The 23,451-nt window shown below is 41.2% G+C and overlaps 3 protein-coding genes across 5 annotated transcripts; 2 read left to right on the top strand and 1 right to left on the bottom strand.

Moving 5' to 3' along the window:
- On the top strand, positions 1-5,698 carry LOC143339758 (uncharacterized). The gene is made up of 5 exons (XM_076761193.1): positions 1-1,373; positions 2,330-2,458; positions 2,999-3,082; positions 3,511-3,633; positions 4,885-5,698. The coding sequence occupies exons 1-5, from the start codon at positions 1,371-1,373 to the stop codon at positions 5,050-5,052; spliced, it is 507 nt and encodes a 168-aa protein (XP_076617308.1). The 5' UTR covers positions 1-1,370; the 3' UTR covers positions 5,053-5,698.
- A 580-nt stretch (positions 5,699-6,278) lies between these two features.
- Positions 6,279-14,895, bottom strand: zc2hc1a (zinc finger, C2HC-type containing 1A). 2 transcript variants are annotated; one of them, XM_076761191.1, is made up of 10 exons: positions 14,829-14,895; positions 14,045-14,118; positions 12,833-12,949; positions 12,345-12,371; positions 10,892-11,033; positions 10,574-10,716; positions 9,784-9,889; positions 9,542-9,617; positions 8,911-9,015; positions 6,279-8,087 (listed from the first exon to the last, which is right to left on the bottom strand). In XM_076761191.1, the coding sequence occupies exons 1-10, from the start codon at positions 14,845-14,847 to the stop codon at positions 7,952-7,954; spliced, it is 945 nt and encodes a 314-aa protein (XP_076617306.1). In that variant the 5' UTR covers positions 14,848-14,895; the 3' UTR covers positions 6,279-7,951. The 2 variants fall into 2 exon arrangements, with proteins under 2 accessions (XP_076617306.1, XP_076617307.1); XM_076761192.1 differs by lacking the exon at positions 12,345-12,371.
- A 1,593-nt stretch (positions 14,896-16,488) lies between these two features.
- pkia (cAMP-dependent protein kinase inhibitor alpha) lies at positions 16,489-22,962 on the top strand. Of its 2 annotated transcripts, none has more exons than XM_076761194.1 (3): positions 16,489-16,594; positions 19,162-19,361; positions 21,264-22,962. In XM_076761194.1, the coding sequence occupies exons 2-3, from the start codon at positions 19,211-19,213 to the stop codon at positions 21,338-21,340; spliced, it is 228 nt and encodes a 75-aa protein (XP_076617309.1). In that variant the 5' UTR covers positions 16,489-16,594; positions 19,162-19,210; the 3' UTR covers positions 21,341-22,962. The 2 variants fall into 2 exon arrangements, with proteins under 2 accessions (XP_076617309.1, XP_076617310.1); XM_076761195.1 differs by having other exon boundaries at positions 19,184-19,361.
- The last annotated feature ends 489 nt before the right edge of the window (positions 22,963-23,451 follow it).

The raw sequence follows: 23,451 nt of genomic DNA on the forward strand, positions 1-23,451 counted from the left end.
ATGTTCCCCACCAGTGTTTTACTATAATATCTGATGTTTTTGTGTTAATATTACTTCTGCCTTCATGTGTATGTTGTATTCCACTGCTGTAGACGTTCAAGCTTGAGCTAATTTGAACTCTTTTATATACTGTTGCGTACTTTAGTCTACAGCAATGCATCATACTCTATAAGATCATCATATGTTTGTAGCGTCGCCGTCCTGTGAGAACCACATATCTCCAAAAAGTCACCTTTTCATGAGCTCAGTAAAACGACCCTGTTTTCAACTTTGTGACAATGCTTTTTCCAGCTGATCCAAGAGGGGTTTAAATACATTTAGTTATCTTCAGAGGCAGGAGAATTTTCTCAACCCATAAAGGAAGTTATCCTTCACTGAAACAGGAAGAATATGACAAATTGAAACTGATCACTGTCAGACAAATGCAGGGCAGTAAAAAGTACTATATTTGTCTCTGAACTGTAGCGGAGCAGAAATATGAAGTTGCATAATATGGAAATAAAGTAAAGCACAAGTACCTCAAATTTGTGCTAAAGCACAGTACTCGAGTAAATCTATTCAGATACATTTGCCACGATTAACAACACAGACACTTTTTTTTTGGATGTCACAGAGCCACAAACGCAACTGCACCTTAAGAAATAACATACTGCTTATGTGACACATCATAACTCATCAAGTGTCCAATAGGCAAACCAGTTACCAAATCAGTGCCAGACGTTCCTGTGCACTGACTCACTACCTATTAAGATAAGGAATAATTTGAGGTCCAACCACTTCATGTCCTTGTAAGGCATGAGAATGAATGAATGAATGAATGAATGAATGAATGAAAGAGATGAGCTTGTGTGACCAGAGGATTCCACCTCAGACCAGCACACGATTGACTGCACTGCTCAATGTGAGCACCTTCACATGTGTGTGGTATAGGCAAGGTTTTTGCTGAAACAGCCTTTGAATGAATGAATGATCTCATGTATGTATGTTTCTGACGCATATGAACAACTGAGCAGCAGGAGCCACAAAACAGCTGTCTCCATCGATCACAACAAACTATGCGGGCAGCAAAGATCACCTGCAGGGTTAAACCACGAAGTTTTTCACGTGAATTCATCTGAGAGTAAAGTGAAACCTCTGCTAGTGAGGACGGAAGTAAAATCACATGCTGCGGTTGCACAGCTGCGTTACGCAGGACGTGGAACAGAAGTGTAATGCCTGCGCTCGAAAGCCACCACTACCGCCGCAACAGTGAGAGGACGACCGGCGTCCTTCCACTGTGAAGCCATAAAAAGTGAACACCTGAGCAGTGATGAGGACACGTGCGAGGTTCCCAGCTCCAGCCCGCGGTGAATATGAATGAAGAATGACCAATGGTGAGTACGGAAAGCGTGCTGCGTGGAGGTTCGCTCAAGCGGCCCGAGGCGGTGACGCACTGGATTAAAGTGACAATAAACCCACCAAATTCACACCGAATCAAAGCCGAAGTCAGCTCAGTGTTCGTGTGCGGTCGTTAAACCGCACATGCAAAGTGCGTACGAAGGAAAGCAGCTCATGAACCGTTTTCAAAACTTACCGGGAGCCGAACACACGCGCATCCGTCCTCCTGGCCTCTCCGCCGAGCGACTGGCTCATTGACTCTATGCCGGAGACTTAAAAGCTTTTCCGAGCAGGGGAATTCCGCGTAAATAACTTCCAGTCATAAGGAAACTGAAATAGGTTTACGATTTTCGGGAATTGGCTTGTGGTTTACAGGAACTGTCAGACTACACTGATTTAAATCAGTGTTTACGTCCCGACATGCACAGACTGTCATAACTGTCACCTCTTTCAGGGTGTTGCACTGTAATATTAATGGATTTTAATTGCTCGCGCATTCACGTGTAAGCAACACTATAATCTTGTGGTTGGACATAGTGGAGCTATTCCAATGACTTTATACACTGTAGGGTAGTTTAATATTATAATAATGTTAAGGTACTACAGCTTAAGAGTACAAAGTGCACTAATTCCCTCTGACATGTACTGAAGTTTGAAGTAGTACTGAATGAAAATACTGGAGCAATGTACAACTACAGCACAGAACTGTACTTCAATGAGTGTACTTTCTGTCACTTGATCTACTTGTGGCTTCAGGTCACTCCTGTAGGCTATTGTTGCAGTGAACTTATATATAATACATGCTGGCAGGGGTGTTACAGGCTCACACTAAGTTCCTGGGGTTCCTCACATGTTGAACTGTTTTACCTGCAAACTTACTTCGGATTAGCTGACCGACCTCTCTGTCTCCCTCTCTCGCTGTGTCCCTCACACTGTGCCCATAAACTCTCAGCCTCTTCTCTGCGTCAGTCTTCTTGCTCTTCTGCTGCTACCTCTGTCTCTGTCCTGTGACAGCATAAGGCCTCCCGAAGAAGTTAAAGACGATTACATGGCAATCGTGCAAACTGATCTCGACAACACAGTAAGTGAGACACCAATTCTGCTTATTTAGATATTTATTTGCCATCCTGCACACAAGGGGCTTTCACTGTCCACTGGCAAGAGGCAAGGATTACAGCTAGGAAATGACAGCTCAAGGGATGAATCCAGTCTAATGTAGAACAAGATGAATGGCAAGATAGATTCACAATCATTTCTCTTATGAAAGCTCATTCTCAGGAGGAGGCGGAAATAAAGAAAAGAATCTGCAGCCTAATATCAGGTATTAACCAGCTTTTTTTATTCACTGCGCAGTCAGATTGAACTTAAATCTCTTGTCTCTTGCTGCCATGTTTCAAAAGGCACAGCCAGTCATACAAGGAAACTAAGTGAAACAAAGCTGGTTTGTATATTTGCATGAAGTCAGGAAAAAACCTTCTAGATGAGCTGAAAACATTCTTAGCAGGAAAACGTTTCCTCAAAAAATAAATGAAAGCTTAGACTTGGAACTAGCCGCCACCATCTGTTAAAGCTTCATTTGTTTTCCTCATATCTACTGCTGTAATGCTTTCATTCATTCAAGAGAGGAAGTATCGCAACCTTGCTGCAAAACTCATCCTGCCCTGAACTGAAACACAAGCCTCATAGCTGCACATCAAACAACACGGTGAGTAATTTCATTTAGTGATTTGCTTGCTGTGTTATTTAGTAATGCTTGAGTGCTCGAAATATGACGCAAAATGTACACTTAGTGAGCAAAGACCCTAACCCTGCTGTTCACCTGTGTCTACACACACAGAAATATGCAAAAGCAACTCTATTTATAAAATGTCTTTACACATGAGCCGATGAAAGAGACTCCAACAAGCCACGGTTCAGCAAATGTGAACAATGAACATTCAGAAAGACCGGACCACCAACGTCATTATTTGACACCGTTTTCCACACAGTCAGCTGTTGCCATCATCCAAAGCAGCTGTTCTCCAGGCCAAAGATGCTTGACTGGGCCACTGAACATGAGTCCCAATGTTTGTGTTACCGTGTACACTGTGCAAGTCCAATGCTGCAAATGACCCATATACTTCTATTCTGCAGCATGTTATTGTGAGAACCTTGCACAGCCTTACCTGCAAAATGAAGAATCTCAGGCTTCCTCACACAGTTGGAGTGACCACGTCTGTCCTGAACTCAATACGCTGCCCTTGTCTTGAGAAACCGGTGAGTGTCGGCACATGTGTATGAATCTAAACTTACATTCTTTCTTGCACTTTTCTAATGAAGCTCTGGAAGGGGCAGTGGCGAGGTGACCAACTCAAGAAACTAATTCTTTCTCAGTGTGAGATGTTGGCATGTTTTCATTGACAAAGTCAGTGGAATGTTGGCAGGCTGTAGTGGGTGGGTGACTCACTGAGAGCTTACATAGCCGGTCGACTGTGTGAGTGTATTCAAACATGAGTGTATTTGTTTTTTTACACAAGTTAACTTGGTGCCACGCAGCAAAAAAACTGCCCTAGAAAACGTATGTGCAGAATGTGATATTCACATCATTCCTCTGTGTGTACTGCAAGGAACAAACACTCGGTCTATACAACCCTGGTTCCAAAAAAGTCGGGATGCTGTGTAAAACGTAAATACAAACAGGGTGTAATCATTTGCAAATGAACTGACAGTTTCACAGTGTTCCTGAGCTCATGTAGTAACATCCTTTATCCTATCATGTGTTCACAAAGTGGTGAACCTCGCTCCATCCTTGCTTGTGAACCACTGAGCCTTTCCAGGATGTTTCCCTTTCATACCCAATCATGATACTATCACCTGTTACCAGTGAACCTGTTTACCTGTGGAATGTTCCAAACAGGTGTTTGTGGGGCATTCCACAACTGTCCCAGTCTTTAGCTGCTCCTGTCCCAACTTGTTTGAAACATCTTGCTGCCATCAAATTCACAATAAGCAGATATTTACAAAAATCAATGAAGCCGATGAGGTAAAACATTAAATAGATTGTCTTTGTACTGTTTTCAATTACGAATAATCACATCCTGTTTTAGTTATGCTTTATATAACGTCCCAGCTTATTTGGAAATGGGGTTGTAGGATCAGAATCAGATTTGATGATTCAGGCTCATAGTTAAAGTCTGAGTCATGCAGCAGAGCAAACCAGAACCTCTTTAGAGCCTCGGGCCTCACCGGATCAGCACAGGTTGGAAATACTGGCTCACAGTGCGACATGGTTGGGTTTGAACTTTTTAAAGTCTGCACCTTGCTTTTGGTCAAACGTCCTGTACTTTGAACCCCATGTATGGCAGAGGCCGAATGGTATTCTGTGATTACAGTCAGGGTTGTCGGAGGTCAGGTTTCGAAAGACAGACAGTGGAGTGATCCTCGTTTTCACATACACTCTATAATTTAGCATTATACCTAACTGCTGTTCATGAGATTATAGGACTAAACTTGACTTCTTTTGACTAGACTAAAGAACCCCGCGTGAGGTCAAAGAGGAGGAGGACACTGAGACAAAGGAGGAACGAGCAGAAAAGAAGCAGAAGGGAGACGAACAAACTTTGCAAAGCCAACGCAATCCTGTCTTCAATGACTGAATGCTACCAGATGCTGAATACTATATTAATGGTCACCTGAGAACACGCTCCAGCACGTTGTGAAGCCAAAAAACAAAAAAAAAAGAAAAAGAAAAAAAAAACCTCACATCCTGCCTGTAATATGTAGCCCATCTTGGATTACACAAGCGGAAGCTTCCACTTCATTTAAGCTATTCTGTCAAGTACCTGTATATCTCTCTTGCAGCTGTTCTTGGTGTTGTACGACTACTGACTCTTCCCATAAGTTTCCAAGCTATGCAGAGACAAGCTATCAAGCCAAACGCAGAGGAAGGTTCCAAGGCCGCCCGACAAACTGGAAACCACACACTGTGCTTAGTGCCGCCTGTGGGCTGTGCATGCCACCCACTATCATCCACCAGAATGTCTAATGGACTCCATAGAAGGTGAACGAGGCACAGCACAAAGAAGCTTCTTTGACGGTGAAAGATGTATTCAAAAGGGAAACTGTTTTCCAGAGTGATTTTTCAAAGCTATTAGACTGTAAAGAATATGCTATGACATTTACTTGCACTTACCGATGACTGCTCAAGCAAGACCGGGACATATTAAGGTGCTCAAATGCAGTTTTGCTTTCACTTTGGATGAGAAGGACTAGCCCTGGCTCATCTTTGTTATCTTAGTTATCTAAAGCTGCTTTGTTTTTTTTCTTTTTTGTTTTACCTGGGGAGTTGTTTTAGGCTGTGTGTCAAGTCGTCTCCTTCAGGTGACATTATGTTGATTGATCATTTGTATGATTGATACTTTAAAAGCACATTCTGCCACACATGACTTCAGTTCAGCTCACACAAGTGACTCCATGGAGGATACATCTCTGAAGCTTTCCTATCACATTCAGTTGGTGCTTTGATTAATGGCCTAATTAGGGGAAAAAAAGGAAAAACCTGGCAGAAATGTAGCCTGGGAAGCCAAAATGCCGCATATGTTGTTTTACATTATTTTATTAAAACGTGCCATTTGTTGTTTGGTGTACCAGAAATGCTAAACAAGAAGCATGCAGCCTTTGTCCCTTCCTGTCAGGGTATAAATAATGCATTATCATGTAGCTAATTTCCTTTTGTAAAATATTTGTTTTTAAGCACATAAGCGACTAATAGTGTCTGTGACCCATGGCGTGTATTCAAATATATTTATATCTAACACAGGTGTTACATTGTACTCATTATCCTCAATGATCGACAGTATTACAGAACTAGTGTTTTCTACTTCCTCTCTCTTGAACAGACACTCTCACACCTCCATCACAGATGTCTTCATAGAAATTTATTGATGGTGGATATACATGGCATTAAGTGCACAACCGCTTCCAGGTTAACAACTGTTATCAGAACAGGAACAAACCTGTCCAGTCTGCTTCAGTTTGCTTCTTGGAACCTGGTACAACTCAAAGATTAACATACTTAATCACTGTAACAATGCACCTTAAGTAGAGGCCTTTCCCTCTTGGTGTCCCACCAGTTCATGAACTGTGTGGGCTCATAAATAGTGTCGGTTATGTCACGCAGAAAGATCAGAGCATTTAAAATGACTAGTGTTACTGTACTCTTTAAATACCGTAATGCATTGAATACTGTCTCAGCAGAAACACTGTCAAGGAAAAAGCAACTGCAGCGCATCCAGATGCATTTGGGTTTTGTACAAATCCAAATGAAAACACATTTTAATTCTGTAGAGCATTAACAAATAAGGTACGGTCATTGTTCATTCAGTAAAAATGAAAGGGAATAAGAAAATAAATAACACATTGCACTGTATAAAATAAGGGGGAATAAAGGGGTTTGAGTAAATGCTACATTTGTCTAGAAACATCAGGGCTGTGATGGTAACAAACTTGAAATGTGACCTTAAAGAAAGCACTGACCTTTAACAGTTAGTTCGTTTTTGGACTGGTCCCAATGGACACATGGCGGACTTCTTTCCAAAATTGCAACACATTTCCTTTGAAAACCACATTGTTTTCTTCAGTAGTCAATTCATATTGCACTTCAATAGGAGCATATTCTGTTAGCAGGGGCAAACAGGATTAAGGAATGCGTTTCAGGTCATGGCTGACTGGAGAGCGAGAGACAGGGGCCATCACACACACCTCTAATGAGTCACCCAGCACTTTTCCTCTACCTCCTTTTACACATTTTACAACCCACTTCTGCACTGTTATTTCCTCTTGTACTCATCTTTTTCCTCACCTCTTCTAAGGATGCACCAATGGCTTTCAGTTGCTGACACTGACTCTGCCCTGCAAGGTAATTATTATTCATTATTGCCCAGTGACAATAAAATTGAGTTTTTGCAATAATACAGACTCTAATTTCATGGCAATAATGTTCATGTATATGAGCTGGTGGAAACGACGGCGATGTTGTGTTAAAACCCAGCAGTAAGAGGGAAGCTAATTAAAAGCTAATGAGCTGCGTGGGTTGTTCCTGCATCAGCCATATTATCAGTTGCTGATATCACAAACCTTAACACGGTTTAAAGGAACTTTATGCCAGATCAGAGATCCATCAGCCTCCAGTCAAAAGTAAATAAATGCAAATTTTACAGTACATCATGGTTGTTATATTTGTGTTATTAAAATATGCAGAATTTGTACCACTGCATGAAAAACATGATATTACCTAACCACGCTAACTGCTAGTCTTGATAGCTTTTTTTGGACTTACCTTATCGGTATCTTGGTCCACAGAGTGGGAGGGACCAGTAAATTCCATGAAAGCTAAACAGCATTTAGAAAAGAAAACACAGCGGTGTAGGCTGGTCTGCCCATTGCACCACTCTGCTGCCGTGAAATCAGACCCAAGAGCGAAAACATAGACGGATATGATTTTTTAGGATTATTAGCCTTCGTGAAACCCTCTGATGCTAGTTTGAGTACCGGTGCATCTCTACGCTCCTCTACTTTCTCCTCCTTCTGACCTCCATCAGATACACATCCTCCTGACCCCACACTCGCAGCAGAATTTGGCGGATTCAACGGGATACTTGGTCCCACAAGCGTGGCAGAACTTGCTCTTCATCCCACCGTTGCCGACGTCGTTCTCGCCGTCGACATCATTCCTGAGTAATTTAACAAAGGTGATCGAGCAGCGTGGTTAGAAACTTAGTTAGTGAAGGGCTGGTGATACTGTTGATAATATTAAAAGTTTCATAACGGTATTGTGTCACTTATGCAGTGACATAACAGTTAACCTGTGAGGCCTCCATAACTTTCACACCTATAGCTATGCTTTCTGTTGGGAGGCACAGATGCTCAGGTTGAAGATAAGATGATCTTGGAGGTGTTAGGGACTCCACTGACAATACTGAGTGAAAACCAACACTTTTTTTTTTTTACTTCCTCCCAAACAGTGTGATTTTAGGTGATTATGCATGATCTGTGACTTACTGTGTAAAGCAATGATGTTTAAGCTTTTGGTGCTTGGCTGCATCCATGTATACAAGCTGTACCAGTGTCTTCTCTGATGTCTGATAAAAGTTATCAATTCAATTAAGGACAACTGGAGGCTCACTGAGTTATTTTTGTATTAAAAAAAGGCATTTCATCTGTCTTAGTAATTAGATCCTGGAGCTGTGCAGCTTGCATAATGTTTCAAACAATAATTACACAAGCTTTACGATTTTGGCTGAACACATCATTCTGCTTGAACGTGCACATAGGAACTGATCATAACTAAGGGAAGCCCCATCACAATAAAGCACTTTTTAAAAAGTATTAAATGAGTGTGTTTGAACAACAGGCTGCAGAATAGGCAGTGTAGGAGCTGTGTGTAATACATCAACTGACCACAAGAGGTCAGGAGAGTTTAGCAAGACTGTATGGTGAGTGTATTGTACTTCTCATTCATTCTCATGTTACTAACCCTAACCCTAACCTGCTCACCTTGATATGTAGGTGTCTACTTTCTTCTTGTTGAGAGCTATTCCAGATTGAGTGTTCCTCACGGAGCCATGGCCAGAGCTCATTGCTCGGGTCTTACTTCCCACACTGAGAGGAAAAACATCAAAGGGAGGAGAGACGAGGATGAGTTGGATGCGAACCGCTCAGAGAGATTGGTGTGTAAAGACAGAGACTCTAAACTCACATTTGAGCTGCTACTGACCTGTTACTTACAGATGTGACATGTTACGCTTATGAGGCTATCAGTTAAGTAAATTATGGTCAACAGATGATGAAGTTGTTGCCAGTCAATACAAGCAACACAGAAACTACATATTAAACGGTTTGGGGAAACTATATAAATATACACTTCTTCTCATAATATATAGATACTATTAGATCATTAGATAACTGAGCTACAGTGAATTAAGAAATTTAAGCTTTCATTAATATCGTGCACGCACAGAAAACTGCTTCAAACTGAAATAGATAAGCTACTCTGTGTTGTAAAAGGTAAGAAGGCAAAAGAAAACCTCGAACATCAATAAACTCTAAACAAGTTAAGAACATTGCCTATGACTTGTTTGTGCAGCTATCTTGCGGTGCAGCGTGTGCTGTGTGTGTGTGCACTGACCCTGATGGAGGGCTTGTGAGGCCGGATGGATTAGTCCTAATTGAGCCTGCAGAAGAGCTCTTACTAGATGGGATTCCTACAACAAGACAGAGAGTGAGAGAGGAGAAAAAAAAACAAAAAACAAATGCGAGGGTAATGCAGGAACATGTGCATCTGTGCTGTATTACAACTGGGCAAAAATACACCGAATTGTCAGGTGTGAATACAACACCTTAGGATGATCAGCACAGCTGTACTCTTACCACTGGGCTGTCCGAGGCCTGATCTCTGGGGTAAACGAGAGGAGGCTGACGGGATGGTGGACACAGCAGGAGAGTTGGTCTTCTTTACTGAAGCAGGAGGCTTGTACTGAAGACAGAGAGAGAATATACTGTAATACAAAACAACAGCTATTATCATGGGATGCAAAGCGTTAACAAGTACGGCTGGTGGCTGTGCGTGCGTTTGAATATTTGTTATGCACTGAGACACCTTCAAATATGCTAATACATGCCGTGAGGAAGAAAATCTGAGAAGGATATTAAAACTTGAAAAAAACTGACTGACAAAAAAATGCACTCCACTGTGGCACGCTGGGAGTGTGGCATGAAGTTCAACAGGCAACATTTCTTCCATCATGATGGAAAAAAATCAGAGCTCTTAAACAAAATGCTTTGTACCCTGCTGTTTTTATCGCCTGCCAAATTAACTCCCCAGTCATGTGCCATTGCTGTTGCTAAGTGACAGTGGAAATTCTACGCCTGCTGCAAAGGGGGTGTCTCACCATGGTAATAACAGACAGCAAACTGTTGTGGATTTATGAGCAACACCTCTTAATCATAAGGAATTGGCAATGACAGAACTGAGAATTACCTGGCCGAGAGCGGCTGTGTAGCTACACATCTACACAACTGTGTGCGCATGAACAATTCGTTCATACCATCAAGTTTAAATGTTTCATGTTCAACACACAAATTTACACTGGGAAACTGATGTGTGTGATGATCTGTTGGTGCACACCCCATCACCGGTGCAGCGTGTGCATGTGTGTACCTGTGTGCGAGCAGGAGTCTTCTTGGCATCTCCTATTTTGCCCTTGTTGGGCATTCGCGCCGCCTGCTCCTGGCAGAACTTGATGTGTCTGTCAGCAGCATTCTCGTTGAACCTCCGCTGACAGTAGGGGCACTGGACGTAGTCTAAAGACAAAACGGGCGGTGAGAAAATATACCTGGAACTGCATTTGTTGTACAACTACAACAGCGTACTACCACACATGTAGTACTACTACATGAGGAAGATTTGACTTGTGGTTATATTTTTCTTTTCTCTTGCAACAGTATCTCAATAACTCTCCATAGAGCTACGTATTACCTGGGTCATAGGTGGGAGGAGGAGGTGGAGGCAATGGTCCCCCTTCCTTCATAACCTGAGTGGCTGCCTTGGCAGCCCGGATGGTAGCAATAAAGTCATCATGTTTCTTGCGCCAGTTGGATGGTTTCTTGGGGGGTTCTGCCTGGCAGGAGGAAACACACAGCAGATGCTCTGTTACACCTGTCTGCTTGTTTGTTTGTTTGTTTGTTTGTTTGTAACCACAGTCTTGGACAGCTATTGCTGCTATAATGGTACACCTCATCTCTGCCATTCTGATGTGCTGTCAGTACTTGAACTATATGTGTCCTCATGATTTAATAGCTGACTGATAATTGGATGTTTTGAGAATCAGGCCACCTCCTTCCTCTCTCTGTGTCTCCAAGTCTGTAATGATTACCTTCTAATTTTTGACTTATTCAGCCCTGGAAATCCCTCTAATTGAAGTTATGGTTTTACTGAATGCAGCCCTCAGAAACACGCTTCCTTAGTCTTTCCATAGCAGCATTGTGTGTCTCTACTAAAGCTGATGATTTCTGACAGAATTAGTTCACTGTGTGTCCTCTGAGCTGCGTCTGTGGCAACATGATAGCCCTGCTGACTTCTTACTTCCTCCTATACGGTTACAGCCTTCACATCCATGAAGTGGGCTTGTCTGACAAACACAGATGATTCTGAGAGAACTGATTCTAATTCTCCTTTAACTAGGCACTACTGAATTATATTCCTAATTCTTAAAGACCCTGACTGCAAGATACATTTCTAAATAATCTAATATATACTAACACTCACACGTATCATTTCCAAATTGCCAGTGATGAGATACAGAGAGAAACACAAAACAACAGGAGGTGTGTCCTGTCGATGCCTCCCGTGGGAGGACAAAGTGAGTGTGTCGCACTTAGTTGAATACAAAGAACAGAAGAGAAGATACGTGTATTTTTTCTGAGTTGACATATTAACAACCGCCAGGCAACAGACAAACGGGGCACAAAAGGATGAGCAAGTCTTGGTTCCTCAGAGTGGTCTTAAGTGCCTTGAGACTTCATGACGACTCTGTGAAGGTAGTGCCATAAACAGAGCTCTGCGGCTTCAAGGTGAGTTGTCAGAGAGTACAAGAATTAGAGCAGCTTGAGAAGACAGAGGGAAGACTGTCAGCACAGGAATGGTTAAAGAAAATGAAAATCTAACAGGATACATCTGAGTAATGTCAGTTGGAGATGGTAGGAAGGTAAGAAAATACCACAGCTTTAGTGTTTTTTTTAACTAATACCACCAGCAGTGTGAGTTGACACGCTTCCATGGGTTTAAGCCAATGATTCAAGGCAAGGAAATCAGCATTTATAGAGCCAGAAACAGTGAGTGAATGCCTCCGGGCCCTCAGTGGATTAACTGTGCTAGGAAAATCATGTATACAGAAGGAAAGGACAAAAGAAAAAAAGACAAATCAACTTACTTTCTCAGTAGTAGATGAACTTTGTGACTGAAATACAATTAAAAGCGATTTAGATTTGAAATAACCTGCTAGCACAGAACACTGAATGTCCTAAATGAACAGTAATAAAGTCTTATCTTATCCTAAAGACTAAAAACATGAGTGTATGTTATCAGCTGATTCTCTTCTGGGTTCCAATGACCTAAGTTGATGTAATTATAGCAATTGTTCAGATGAGCAAGGATAAACAAGGCTATAAATAATAGCAGCTCTGCTGTTTTGAGCTGCGTGGCCTTAAAATCTACAGCTTCTTCAGCTGTTACATGGAATATTTATATCGAAACTATGCCCTACCATTGCTCTAGGTCTTGTATGGTAAATATGTATAGTGAATAGATGAATGGATGGATGACACACACAATTTTGAGCATTTTCTGCTCTCTAATAATGAAATTGAACTCTCTTGGACTTTTGTGTTGGATTTCCATCCCTCCAAGGTGCAGCCTTACCTTTGGTTTGATGGGTTTAAGTACGGGGATGTCTGTGCCCTCAGCTCTCTGTCTACTGGAGTCAAAAATCTTCCTCTTTTTGGTTGATGACTTTTGACAGATTTTAAGATGCTTCTCCTGTAGCAGGAAAAAAAACGATGCACAACGCACAATGACTACACATCATTAAGCCTAAAACAAACCCTATTGCCCTTATTGTAGCTGTCAATTTGTTTCAAGCGCATTTCCAAACTTTTGTTCTTGAAAGAGGCACAAAGCATGGCAAGACATCATTTCTGTGACTGCTGTTGCAAAGTAAAGAATGCAAACACTCCTTTCAAATGGAATCAAACTACAAAATCGTTCGTGCAACACTAATAACAACAGTATTGTACTGAATGTTGCATCCTGTTGTTTCAAGACTCCTAACCTCAACACAAACACACATCACTACATAAAAACACACACAGCAACAAAATAATGTGAAAATGCATCAATGTAGCCATTGTCGGCTAATGAGGCTGAGCGCTAATATAAAAGCATTTGTGTATCTGCATTACTGGCAAATAATATGCTCCAATTATTAAAATCATAGTAGCTTTGATGTGAGGGGAAAACCAAACTCTGCAATGTCTTAGTGAGGGTAACATGTCAGTTATGATGGTCGCAAAAACAGCGGATGTAACAAAAATATGGATCATAATCATCTTTATCAATGTGTGTAACCACTATATAATTCAACCACATACTTTACACAGTAATCAATTATAAATAAGTGTTGTGCATCAATTGTGTCTGCATCTCTGTGTTACAAGTGCATTTGTTTTTCAGTTTCATCCCCTGGTAGCAAATTCCATTACATGTCAACCATTATCTCCAATCTGTATACCTAGATTCAATTTGATGATACATTTCAGAACCACAGCAGGTCCTCAGTCAGGGCTTTAAATCAAGTAGCCTAAAATGTTTTACATTCGCTTTAACAGACAATGTGACTATTTGTGAAAACCTTTCCTACAGAGAACTCTTCTGCAGGCAATTTGCACTGCAGCCCATGACACATCCAAACAGCTGATATGTTGTCAGCTGATACAAGCTGTGGAAAATATTGTCATCAGGGCAACCTCAGCCAGACTTCAGATGCCCGATATTCAAAATGTGTGTGATAATTACAGTATATCACACTATATCTCAATCAAAGCATGTTAAAAATGACCGAGTGCGTATTTTTACCAAGACTTTAGGGAAGAAACTTCGTTTGCAGATTCTGCATTCAACCAGATTCTCAGCAGGAGGAGCTTCGCCGTCTGCAACAATGAGAGATTAAATGCTGGTTGAAGAGCGTTAAATGTGATGGAGAACAGAAACTTATCTGCCTTTGTCTTCCTGTTAAATGTGTCAACAAACAGTGGAACAGTCAAGATTTGATACATGTTAAAATGTTTACTTTTGCTCTCATAAATTCTGTTTTGGGCATTGTTGTTGGAACATCGATCAACCACAATGTCATTAATTACTGTCTTGATTAGTTAATTCGACACGGATTTCATTCCACCAATAAATCAATAAATGCTTCAAAACTGAGTGGAGTAGGCAGACAGAAGCTAGCATACCAGCTAAACTCACGTTACAGATGCAAAAGTGTTCAAATATTCGTGTCGTTAGTGTCCCGGTAGACACGACTAAGAACAATTGACGTCTAATGGTTCCTTGCAACACCTTGGTTTAGATAATTCATGTCGAGGTTCATTCGTGAGCGGCATGCTAACACTACATAGCTTCTGTGGCTAACAGAGGGATCACACCCATACGGAGACAGCAGCTAGCTTCATCCTTGGCCCTGACGTTACCTAGCATTACTAAACAAAAAAAACAAAAAAAACAAAAAAGAGGTCGCAAACAAAAACCGGTAGGCTAAAGCAGTAATGAATACGCCAATTTGGAAGGGTAAAAACGTAGAGGTAGAGAGCTGGACTTTGCTGCTGAATAGCTGAAATAAACGCCGGCAAATTCTCACCTTCAAATTCCTCCATCATTAGGTTATGTCTTGTCTGATGCTGCTGTTGTTACAAACGGCCAGAAGTACACAGAGGAAGCGAGAGCGTTCGCTCCAGTTCACTTCCGGCTTCGCTAAAATAGAGGGGCATGGTCTAAAAAATTGTGACATTGTCTCTATTTCTCCAATGTTATGAACCAGAAGAACACAGTAATATGTAGAGTCCTTGTAAGTTACTGACAGTGTTGTGACCACACATTTTATTTTGCAGGTTCCTCTCGTATATGTGCAGTAGTGGTCTGTCTGAAATTGTTATACTGTACTACAATCATTTCCTCATACATTTCCTTCTATAGTGTATTAGCTAGGTGCGATTCTAGATAGTTATTGATTCGTACTCCGTTAATAGGTCCTTTTACCCATGTGTCGTTATAATTCAGATTTAACAGACAAGTGTTTGCATAGTCTATGATTGAACGTGAACTCTCTTGGCATTTCTGATCTTTGGCTACCAATAGCAACTGGATTGTCTGATGCCGCTTCACGTGCCAACATCCGAGCATTTCATTGGCTGTTACTGCACGGTTTGGGTTCATGGCAGTGTGGACTTTGAAGAGGGGCGTGGGAGGAAAACCATGTTTTCCTGTTCCCATAGTTATTCCCAAATTTGGGATTAAAGCGCAACAATCCAAATAGAGACATGACATTTGTAATTTTGAGTGCTATAATCCCCAGCCTCAAAAAGAAAAATACTGATTAATGATTTACCTGATGAAACACAAAACAAACACATTGTCTACATATGTTGTTCATCTGAGCAAATTGTGGGTATACACATTTTTTCCATAATACAAGGTCTGGCCAATCAGATCAGGCCTTCTGGTAGGTTTTGTTACTTTCTATTTCAACAATGAAAATGTAGTGTATCCCCTTGTTGCTTTTGTTAGCTCCAACTCTTGGCCAGAGCACAGTTCCCATTTTGTCATATTGGGGACATGTGTCATCTGAATGGAGTAATTCACAACCAGATGCTATGAGACCGCATACTGAATGGCTACAGCCTCTTTGCCTTCATAACAACAAGATCACTGTTCTCACACTGACTGTGATCTCTTGAAGTCTGTCTCTCTCTCTCTCTCTCTCTCTCTCTCTCTCTCTCTCCCTCTCTCTCTCTCTCTCTCTGTCACACACACACACACACACACACACACACACACACACACACACACACACACACACACACACAATAAGTGTCCTGTTCATCTGTCATCTGACCTTTCAGGTTTCATTGAAAATTGTTAGGGTAGTGGTCCGTCTGGATTTGTTGACAATCAAAGTTTCTTTTAGACTTCTTGTTTAACATTAACTTGTGCTTTCTCTAAAATATGATGGACCATTATCTATTATATATATTATGTGTCTTATTAGCCTTGATCTTCATTTTTACCCTCAGATAGCCATGTTGAATGGATGCAAGTACTAATCTGATTTGTATTGTCTAGATAAATAAATAACCATAACCAAATAAATAACTAAGCTAGTGGAAATTCTGTCTGCAGTTAACTTGGTCGGTGATGCAAAAAGTTAATTTCAAACCCTGTAGTGAGTAACATCCTGCAGGCTATTACTTCACAAATAAGGGCTTTATTTTGAAAATTACACCCGGAAGCTGTAGTACTCTGGCATTAGCTTGATAGAAATGGTAAATCCTCTGTCGTGAGCGCAGCGGGGAATACCGAAGTGGCATTCGAGCTGAAGTGACTGACCCCTGCGAATAACCCAAACAGGTATTCCGCTCATAATAATAATAATAATAATAATAATAATAATAATAATAATATTAATAATAGTAGGAATAGAGTGCGCGTGCCTGCTATCGTACTGTGTAACGTTTATCCACGCAGGCTGCGTTTACTGGCACTGACTGAGCTCTGTGGGGGTCTTTGTCATTAGAGAAAGGCAAACCCCGGCTGTTGATTTGTTACTGAAATCAGACTCAACATGTCGATCCTCCTGTACCATTAAGAGTATGTCTTGATGTAAAGGTGTGTCAACAATGCAAGTGATTTATTAGAGGACTCCATTGCGCACGACTATAGGATTCGCTGCAGCGCCTCCACTTAGCCCATAATAGATGATAAATGTAGGAGGACATTAATTATTCATACTATACTCTAATAAATGTCTTCAATTGACTAATGACAGCTCATATAGAACCATAGTAAGGCCATTTAATAAATTACCTAACTAATCCTGTCATAATCCTGTAGCCTCTAGGATGCTGTAGAAATGTCATATCACAACACTCTGCATGTACTTTGTAAGCTAAATGGTATTGAAATATTGATAAAAGCATGTTTGGGAATGCAATTATTACTTCTCTAAATGTACGTGAAGGAGTTTAGTGTGTGTTTGTGAATGTGTGTGAGTGTGTGTATGCATGAGAGACACAGAGAGAGGGTGTTGGGCATCATTCCCAGTAACGCCCAGGCCATCTAGAATAACACTGGCATAAGTTTATGGGACTCCATTCCTGCTCTCCTCCCATCACTGCCTCACTCACTGCAAATTTTCTGTTTGGCAGGACAGCAAAGCAAATGGTTGAAGAGCAAGAGAAGCCAAGTTTTGTTTTGTTTTTTTCTTTCTTTTGCACTTTTTAGTGAAAAAGCATCCTGGCCTGTTGTCTCATTTTGATCATTTGAATTTGTGCTAGGTCATTTATTTGATCATTTGAGTTTGTGCTAGATATATTGTTGTTGAGGCCAGCTGAGCTCTGCTCCCCACATGGGAGCGAAGCCATAAGGACAGCCTCTGCCAGAGCAGGACACACACACACACACACACACACACACACACACACACACACACACAGATACACATACACTGCTAAACTGCTGATGTTCTGCTTCATGGGTGCACAGTATGACTAAATTATGTAAACTGTAAAATTAATATTTCATAGAATATGAGCAAAGAAGTCACATGCCAAGGATGTTCTGTCACTTTTAGCTACAAATAAAGCACTTCTTCAGTCCAAAATGTCTACAGTCACCACCAGTAACAAAATGACTGAATGAATAAGTGATAATATCAGTAATCAAAATTACATTTACTTATGATAACATATTTTGGCTGAGATTTAAGCTTCATGTTCCACATAAAAGCATTTTGTGCCTTATATGACTGTATCCATGAATTTGAGACATGACTTGTGAGACTAATCAGCACTAATTATTCACTGAGAGAAGTCCCTGTAAAAGCACTTTGTACTATTTTCAAAATTGAGCAATACATTATCGTCACTGACTCAGCATCACCGTTAGACTCTGAGATGATACACTCATTCGCTGTTTTTATGTCAGAAAACAGTCATCTTGTGTTTCTTGCTTCCTGTGCTGAGTCTGACAATCGTACATGGACAGCATCTGTTGGGTCTTGCCTGTCTTGACACCATTTTGAGAATGACAGCTGAGTGGGGAGCGCGCTCATATGATGACAGAGGAGGCATCCAAAAATAGCCACGGTCAATCACAGCTTGTTCGGGTCTGGAAATAGCCACAAATGCATGTGGGAGCTTAGGTCATTTTTGCAAAATTCCCTAGTTAAAACCCCAATATTCAGACTGGAGTAAAACCAAAGCATCCCTTGAATGCCAAGGGTATATAAACTCTCAGAAAAACCTGTTTTTCCTTGTACATTTCTATGTTATAGAAGTGCACATATTAAAAATGGAAACAGTTTGAAAAAGTGATGGATTTTAATTAGTGAAAATGGGGCAGGGAGGCCAGGACCTGCTCAGTGCTGAGGGGCAGCCTCGTCCAGACAGATTGATACAGAGTGTTAGAATGTCAACAGAGGGGTTTAACCTAAATCTCCGTAGCAACACAGCTCTGATCGTGCTCCAAGCTTACTCCCAGTTGGATGACATTTGAATACAGTGCTGTCCTCCCTTGTGCCATAATTACCCCTTTGACTGTGTGTTTTTGGATGCTGTATTGCCTCACTTCAAAGCACTCTCATTTGTGTCTTCATTCCACTACCCAGTATTCTCTCTGCAGAATCTGTTTCCTCTGTGTCACTGGTGTCGCCTGTACCCGAGACTGAGATTAAAATAGATTAATCAGGGATTAGGTCATAAAGTAAGAAGAGGGAGGGATGTATTGAATGCGAGCATGTGTCACTTCCTTCATGTCAACATAAACTGTTGCTGCATCCATTGTGCGAAGCTGCTAAGGACAACCTGCACAAAGCCCCTGCATTTCAGCCATTTGCATAGAAAATGTAGTGCATGATCATTTATGTGTGTGTGTGTGTGTGTGTGTGTGTGTCTATGTGCACCTGTGCTTGTGGTAAGTGTGTGCTGCTGTGTGTATCAGGCCCTGCTATGGTGAGGTGTGTTAGCAATGACGGATGTGGAGGCGACCTATGAGGATTTCATCGCCTCTCGACGGTCCGGCCGCAGGAACGCCATCCATGAAATCCCAGCCGCCCCTGGAGCGCAGGGACCCACTGACCTGTCACAGAGTCTGGCACAGCTCAACATCAACAAGCCGGGTGAGAAACACCACTGGTCATAATGGCACTTAGTTGCACGGTGGCCATGGCAAACCATTAAGTAGGAAGATTATAAAATGTGTTTCTGTTGTATCTGTCAGGAGTGTGGAGTATGCATGGACAGTGTACAATGAATGGGTGCTAAAGGCTGACGTTTTCATTTCTGCATATAGATGCATCAAAATACCTTTTTATTCTTAGTAGAAAAAGTATAGCAGAAATGAGTCCCCCTCCACTTAAAAACACTTTTGCTTAATGTTACTGACTTCACAGTGGCAGAGTTTGACTCTTGAAGGCTGTTTTCACATCCGTCTGCGTAAGTTTTTCTGTGCTCACCTTAAATCTATGTTATCTTATGTCCACTACTTAAACTTTTCAAATGAACAATAATTGTATTGCCATAAAATCTGTCATAACCACTGTTCATGGTGCCAAATGGGAGTCCCAAGGTGGCACACTGATGATCAATAGGCGATCTGAGTGGGGGGATGCCATTCCCCCAGCTAGCAAAATGACCTAAATTCATCCCTATTGTTAGCCTGCCATCCCCCCTCTCCATCCACTAGTGGCAGAGAAGGAGTGCAGGGGCAGAGGGGTTGTTCAGTTGAATATGTTAGTCTAGTCTGCGCGACTCATTGATCCTTTATCTGACTGAGGCTTGTGCAAGTTAGAATCTAACTTGACAACAACCATGCCTCTGAAATATACTCAAATTTTGAAGCATGGAGCAGCAAAAGAGCAGCACACATTCTGTGCAGAGTACAGGTTTTTTGCTTTTTAAGGAACAGGGGCAGGGTGTATGTTCATAGCAAGTATATGGTTGAGCAAGAAAGCTGCACAGATTAAAATGAGTGTGTATCTCTTGCGTGAGACATGCAAGTGAAAATCGCTTCTGATTGCGGTCCAGACGTTTGTGGTGCTGTCCACGGTGCTGAAGTAGCAGATGGATTTATAATTGTGTCTTTTTCTCTCACTCCTGCCGTTCTATTAACTTTTACTTGGATCTATAATATTTGATCAGCTATATAATATAAATACTCAGTTTTATATTACTATATTGTACTCTGCTATGTCACCTCTCATGATCAAAGTGACAGGTAACAGCATGTAGTTGTGCACTGCTGCCTGTAGTATTCCTATAATATTCCTATGATCATTCAGTAGCATTTGTGCTGCTGAAAATACACACAGGGGGCATTGAAAATGGAGTCAAATCAAGCATAATCAATAACTTTTCTGTCTTAAGTAATTCTCAATGAATTCTTGTTCTAAATCGTGATGAAATCAGCGGTTAATCTATAAACCAGCCAACATCAAAACTTTAATTATGAAAACTGCCCAGCAGGTGTCACAGTGTGACCCATTCAAGGCTACAGAATATGCGTGCCTGGCAGTGTGGCAAATCATAGCCTACAAGTAATTAAAGGGATCATTGAAACTGAGCTATGTTTAGAATTTAGCATAATCCATGAGTGTGAAAACAAACAGTGAAGACCATGCCTTTTATTTTTTTTCCATCATCTTTATCTTCATCTTTGTTCTCTCTTTTTTCTCTCCTTCATTTCATTTGAAGCATTTGAGAAGACAACAATAATGTACAATGAGATAAGATCTTAAACCATCAATTTTGAATATAAAATACAGTATATGGTTTATTTCTGTCTGTCTGTTTCCTAATGTGTCTTCCTTTAGCCTGCTTTACACATGATGAACTGTTATGAGTTTACTATTCACCTTCCTCTCCTCCCATAGTGACTTCTGCTCCTGCAGTTTTTATGGCGACTTGCTGATTCAAGCAAACTCCCTCGCATCACTGACTTCACACATAGTAATTTATGCATGAAACTGACTGTCTCTCTCTGTCCGCCTTTCTGTCTGTCTGTCTGTCTGTCTGTCTGTCAGGTGATGAGGAAGAAGACGCTGAGAAAAGCCAGGACTCTCCAGCTAAAGAAAAGGAGACTCAAGCTGAGGGCAGCTAAGCAGCAAAGGGCTGCTGACATTTGTGGATTTGTGGACCTGATCCCAGAATGCTAGGCCTCTAACTGGCCAGTTGTGTCTAATGACTATGAACAGACACAGCAAAATCCTGCACTGCCACCATTAGGAAGTCATTGCTCTTGCAACCACTGCAAGTTTCTGCACTTGGGGTTGTTCCAGTGTCCTTAAAATGCCTCCTCTCCATGTTGACTGTCCTTCATGGCTGCTGATATGGATTGAATGCGATGCAAGATGAACGCAGCATGACGTCAACAACCAAAACCAGCCCTGTTTGACTGTCAGTGGTCCTGAGAGGAATGGAGAGATGGGAAAAGAGGCCATTTAGGGTTTTTGGGGCAGGCTTAAGAATTTCCACCGAATTAAAATTTCGTCTTCCCTCCCCCTTTGCCTTGAATTAGTCACCACTGAGGTGACTGAAACACTTCCAGGGAACTGGAGACAGAGACTGGATATCTACTCTTCCTCTGCTCTTGTTGCATCAGTCAGTGCTCACTCTTGACTGTTTCCAGTATCCTTTGTTTTGTTTATTTTAGGCCATGAATCTCTATCTATTGAATTTTGTGTGGGCTTGCTGGTCATTATCACACAACTGCACTGAGTGTTTTCAAAGTTAAACTGAATATCCCAAGGGAGGGCGATATTGTATTTGTGTTTATCTGTGTCAGGTGCGCCATCTCAGACACTGCTGGTTTGTTTACTACGGCTACTGTAATTTTGTCATTAACTTAAAGTATTCATTGTGAGATTGACTTTCATTCTTGCAGTTATTCAGGTGGTGGCTAATAGTTTTGGAATTACCCTTTCCATACATCTTTTGTAAAACTGTTTGGTTCTTAAGTATAGTTAATCATATTTAATCATCCCACTCATAGTTTGCAGCCGCACGAATTCTCTTCAAGTGCAAGGTGTGAAGTTTTCAAGTGGCATACAGAAAGTGTCCATATTATACTGTGACCTGGTTATCCTAGATCAGTACACTGCCATTTAACATGTCCAAACGTGTGTCTGCAAGTGTGTGCGTGCGTTTAAAACGTGATTAGGTTTACGGTGGATATTGAGATGAAGAGTTGATTTGCTGCTGGAGATTAGAAAGGCTACAATACTGGTTGTGCTCAAGTACACTAGTGTGTTATTTATAATGTATTATATTATTGTTTATTAGAGGTGCACATGTGTGTATTTCTCTATGAGATGTCTGTTAGAATGGTTACTGTTGTGATTGTACCTATGATTTTTGCATTTTATCATTTATGATAAACTGCCTTTTTCTGTTAAACCAACCAATCTGGAATTCACGTACCGCTGACATAATGACTTGTTGATAAATGAATGGTTAAAGGGGTGAGGGGCATTTTTACATTGTGTTTACAGGTCCAGAATAACTTGTACATTGAGTCAGGTATAATGTGATTTAATGACCCATACTGTTGCACTGTAGGCGACCTAGAACACCCATGATCATGGGATCATATCATTATTTTCTGCGGCCCATTCATGGGTCATGTCACTGTGTTGTCAATGATTTTTCTGTTTTATGTTCCCATATTATATTTTGTCGACTTTGTTAGTTTTGATGTGCAATTAAATCTGGAAAATGAAATAATGTCAACGTAGAATTCTGTGAACAGATGATAGGAAAAGCTAAAGAGCAAATGATATGCTGCAGTCTGCCCTGACCTCAGTGATGTCGATGGACTGATGGCTGGGGGTGCAGCTGTTTGTGTACAGGAAGAAAAGCAGAAGGGAAAGGACACAGCCATTGGGAGATCCAGTGCTTATGGTCTGGGAAACAAGTTTCTACAGCTTAACTTTCTGCTTCCTGTGAAATAGGAAGTCAGCGGCTTTGAGCTGGGGCAGCACAAGGCACTCATGTGAGTTCATTACCACAGAGGTCAATAGTCTGAAGTCATTCAGGACATTTTTAGACAAACATATCGACACATGCCCACATGCTGCATGTTTATGGAGTTCATCGCATTACGGTCAATATGAACTCATTATTGCATCATGATCAAACATTGCTGACCTCAGTCAGTTCATAGTTGTTGTCCTTTTATTTTATCCACTCTTATGGAAAAACCGACCTTTGCGT

The sequence above is a fragment of the Chaetodon auriga genome, chromosome 21 (genome assembly GCF_051107435.1).
Source record: "Chaetodon auriga isolate fChaAug3 chromosome 21, fChaAug3.hap1, whole genome shotgun sequence".
Lineage (NCBI taxonomy): Eukaryota > Metazoa > Chordata > Actinopteri > Chaetodontiformes > Chaetodontidae > Chaetodon > Chaetodon auriga.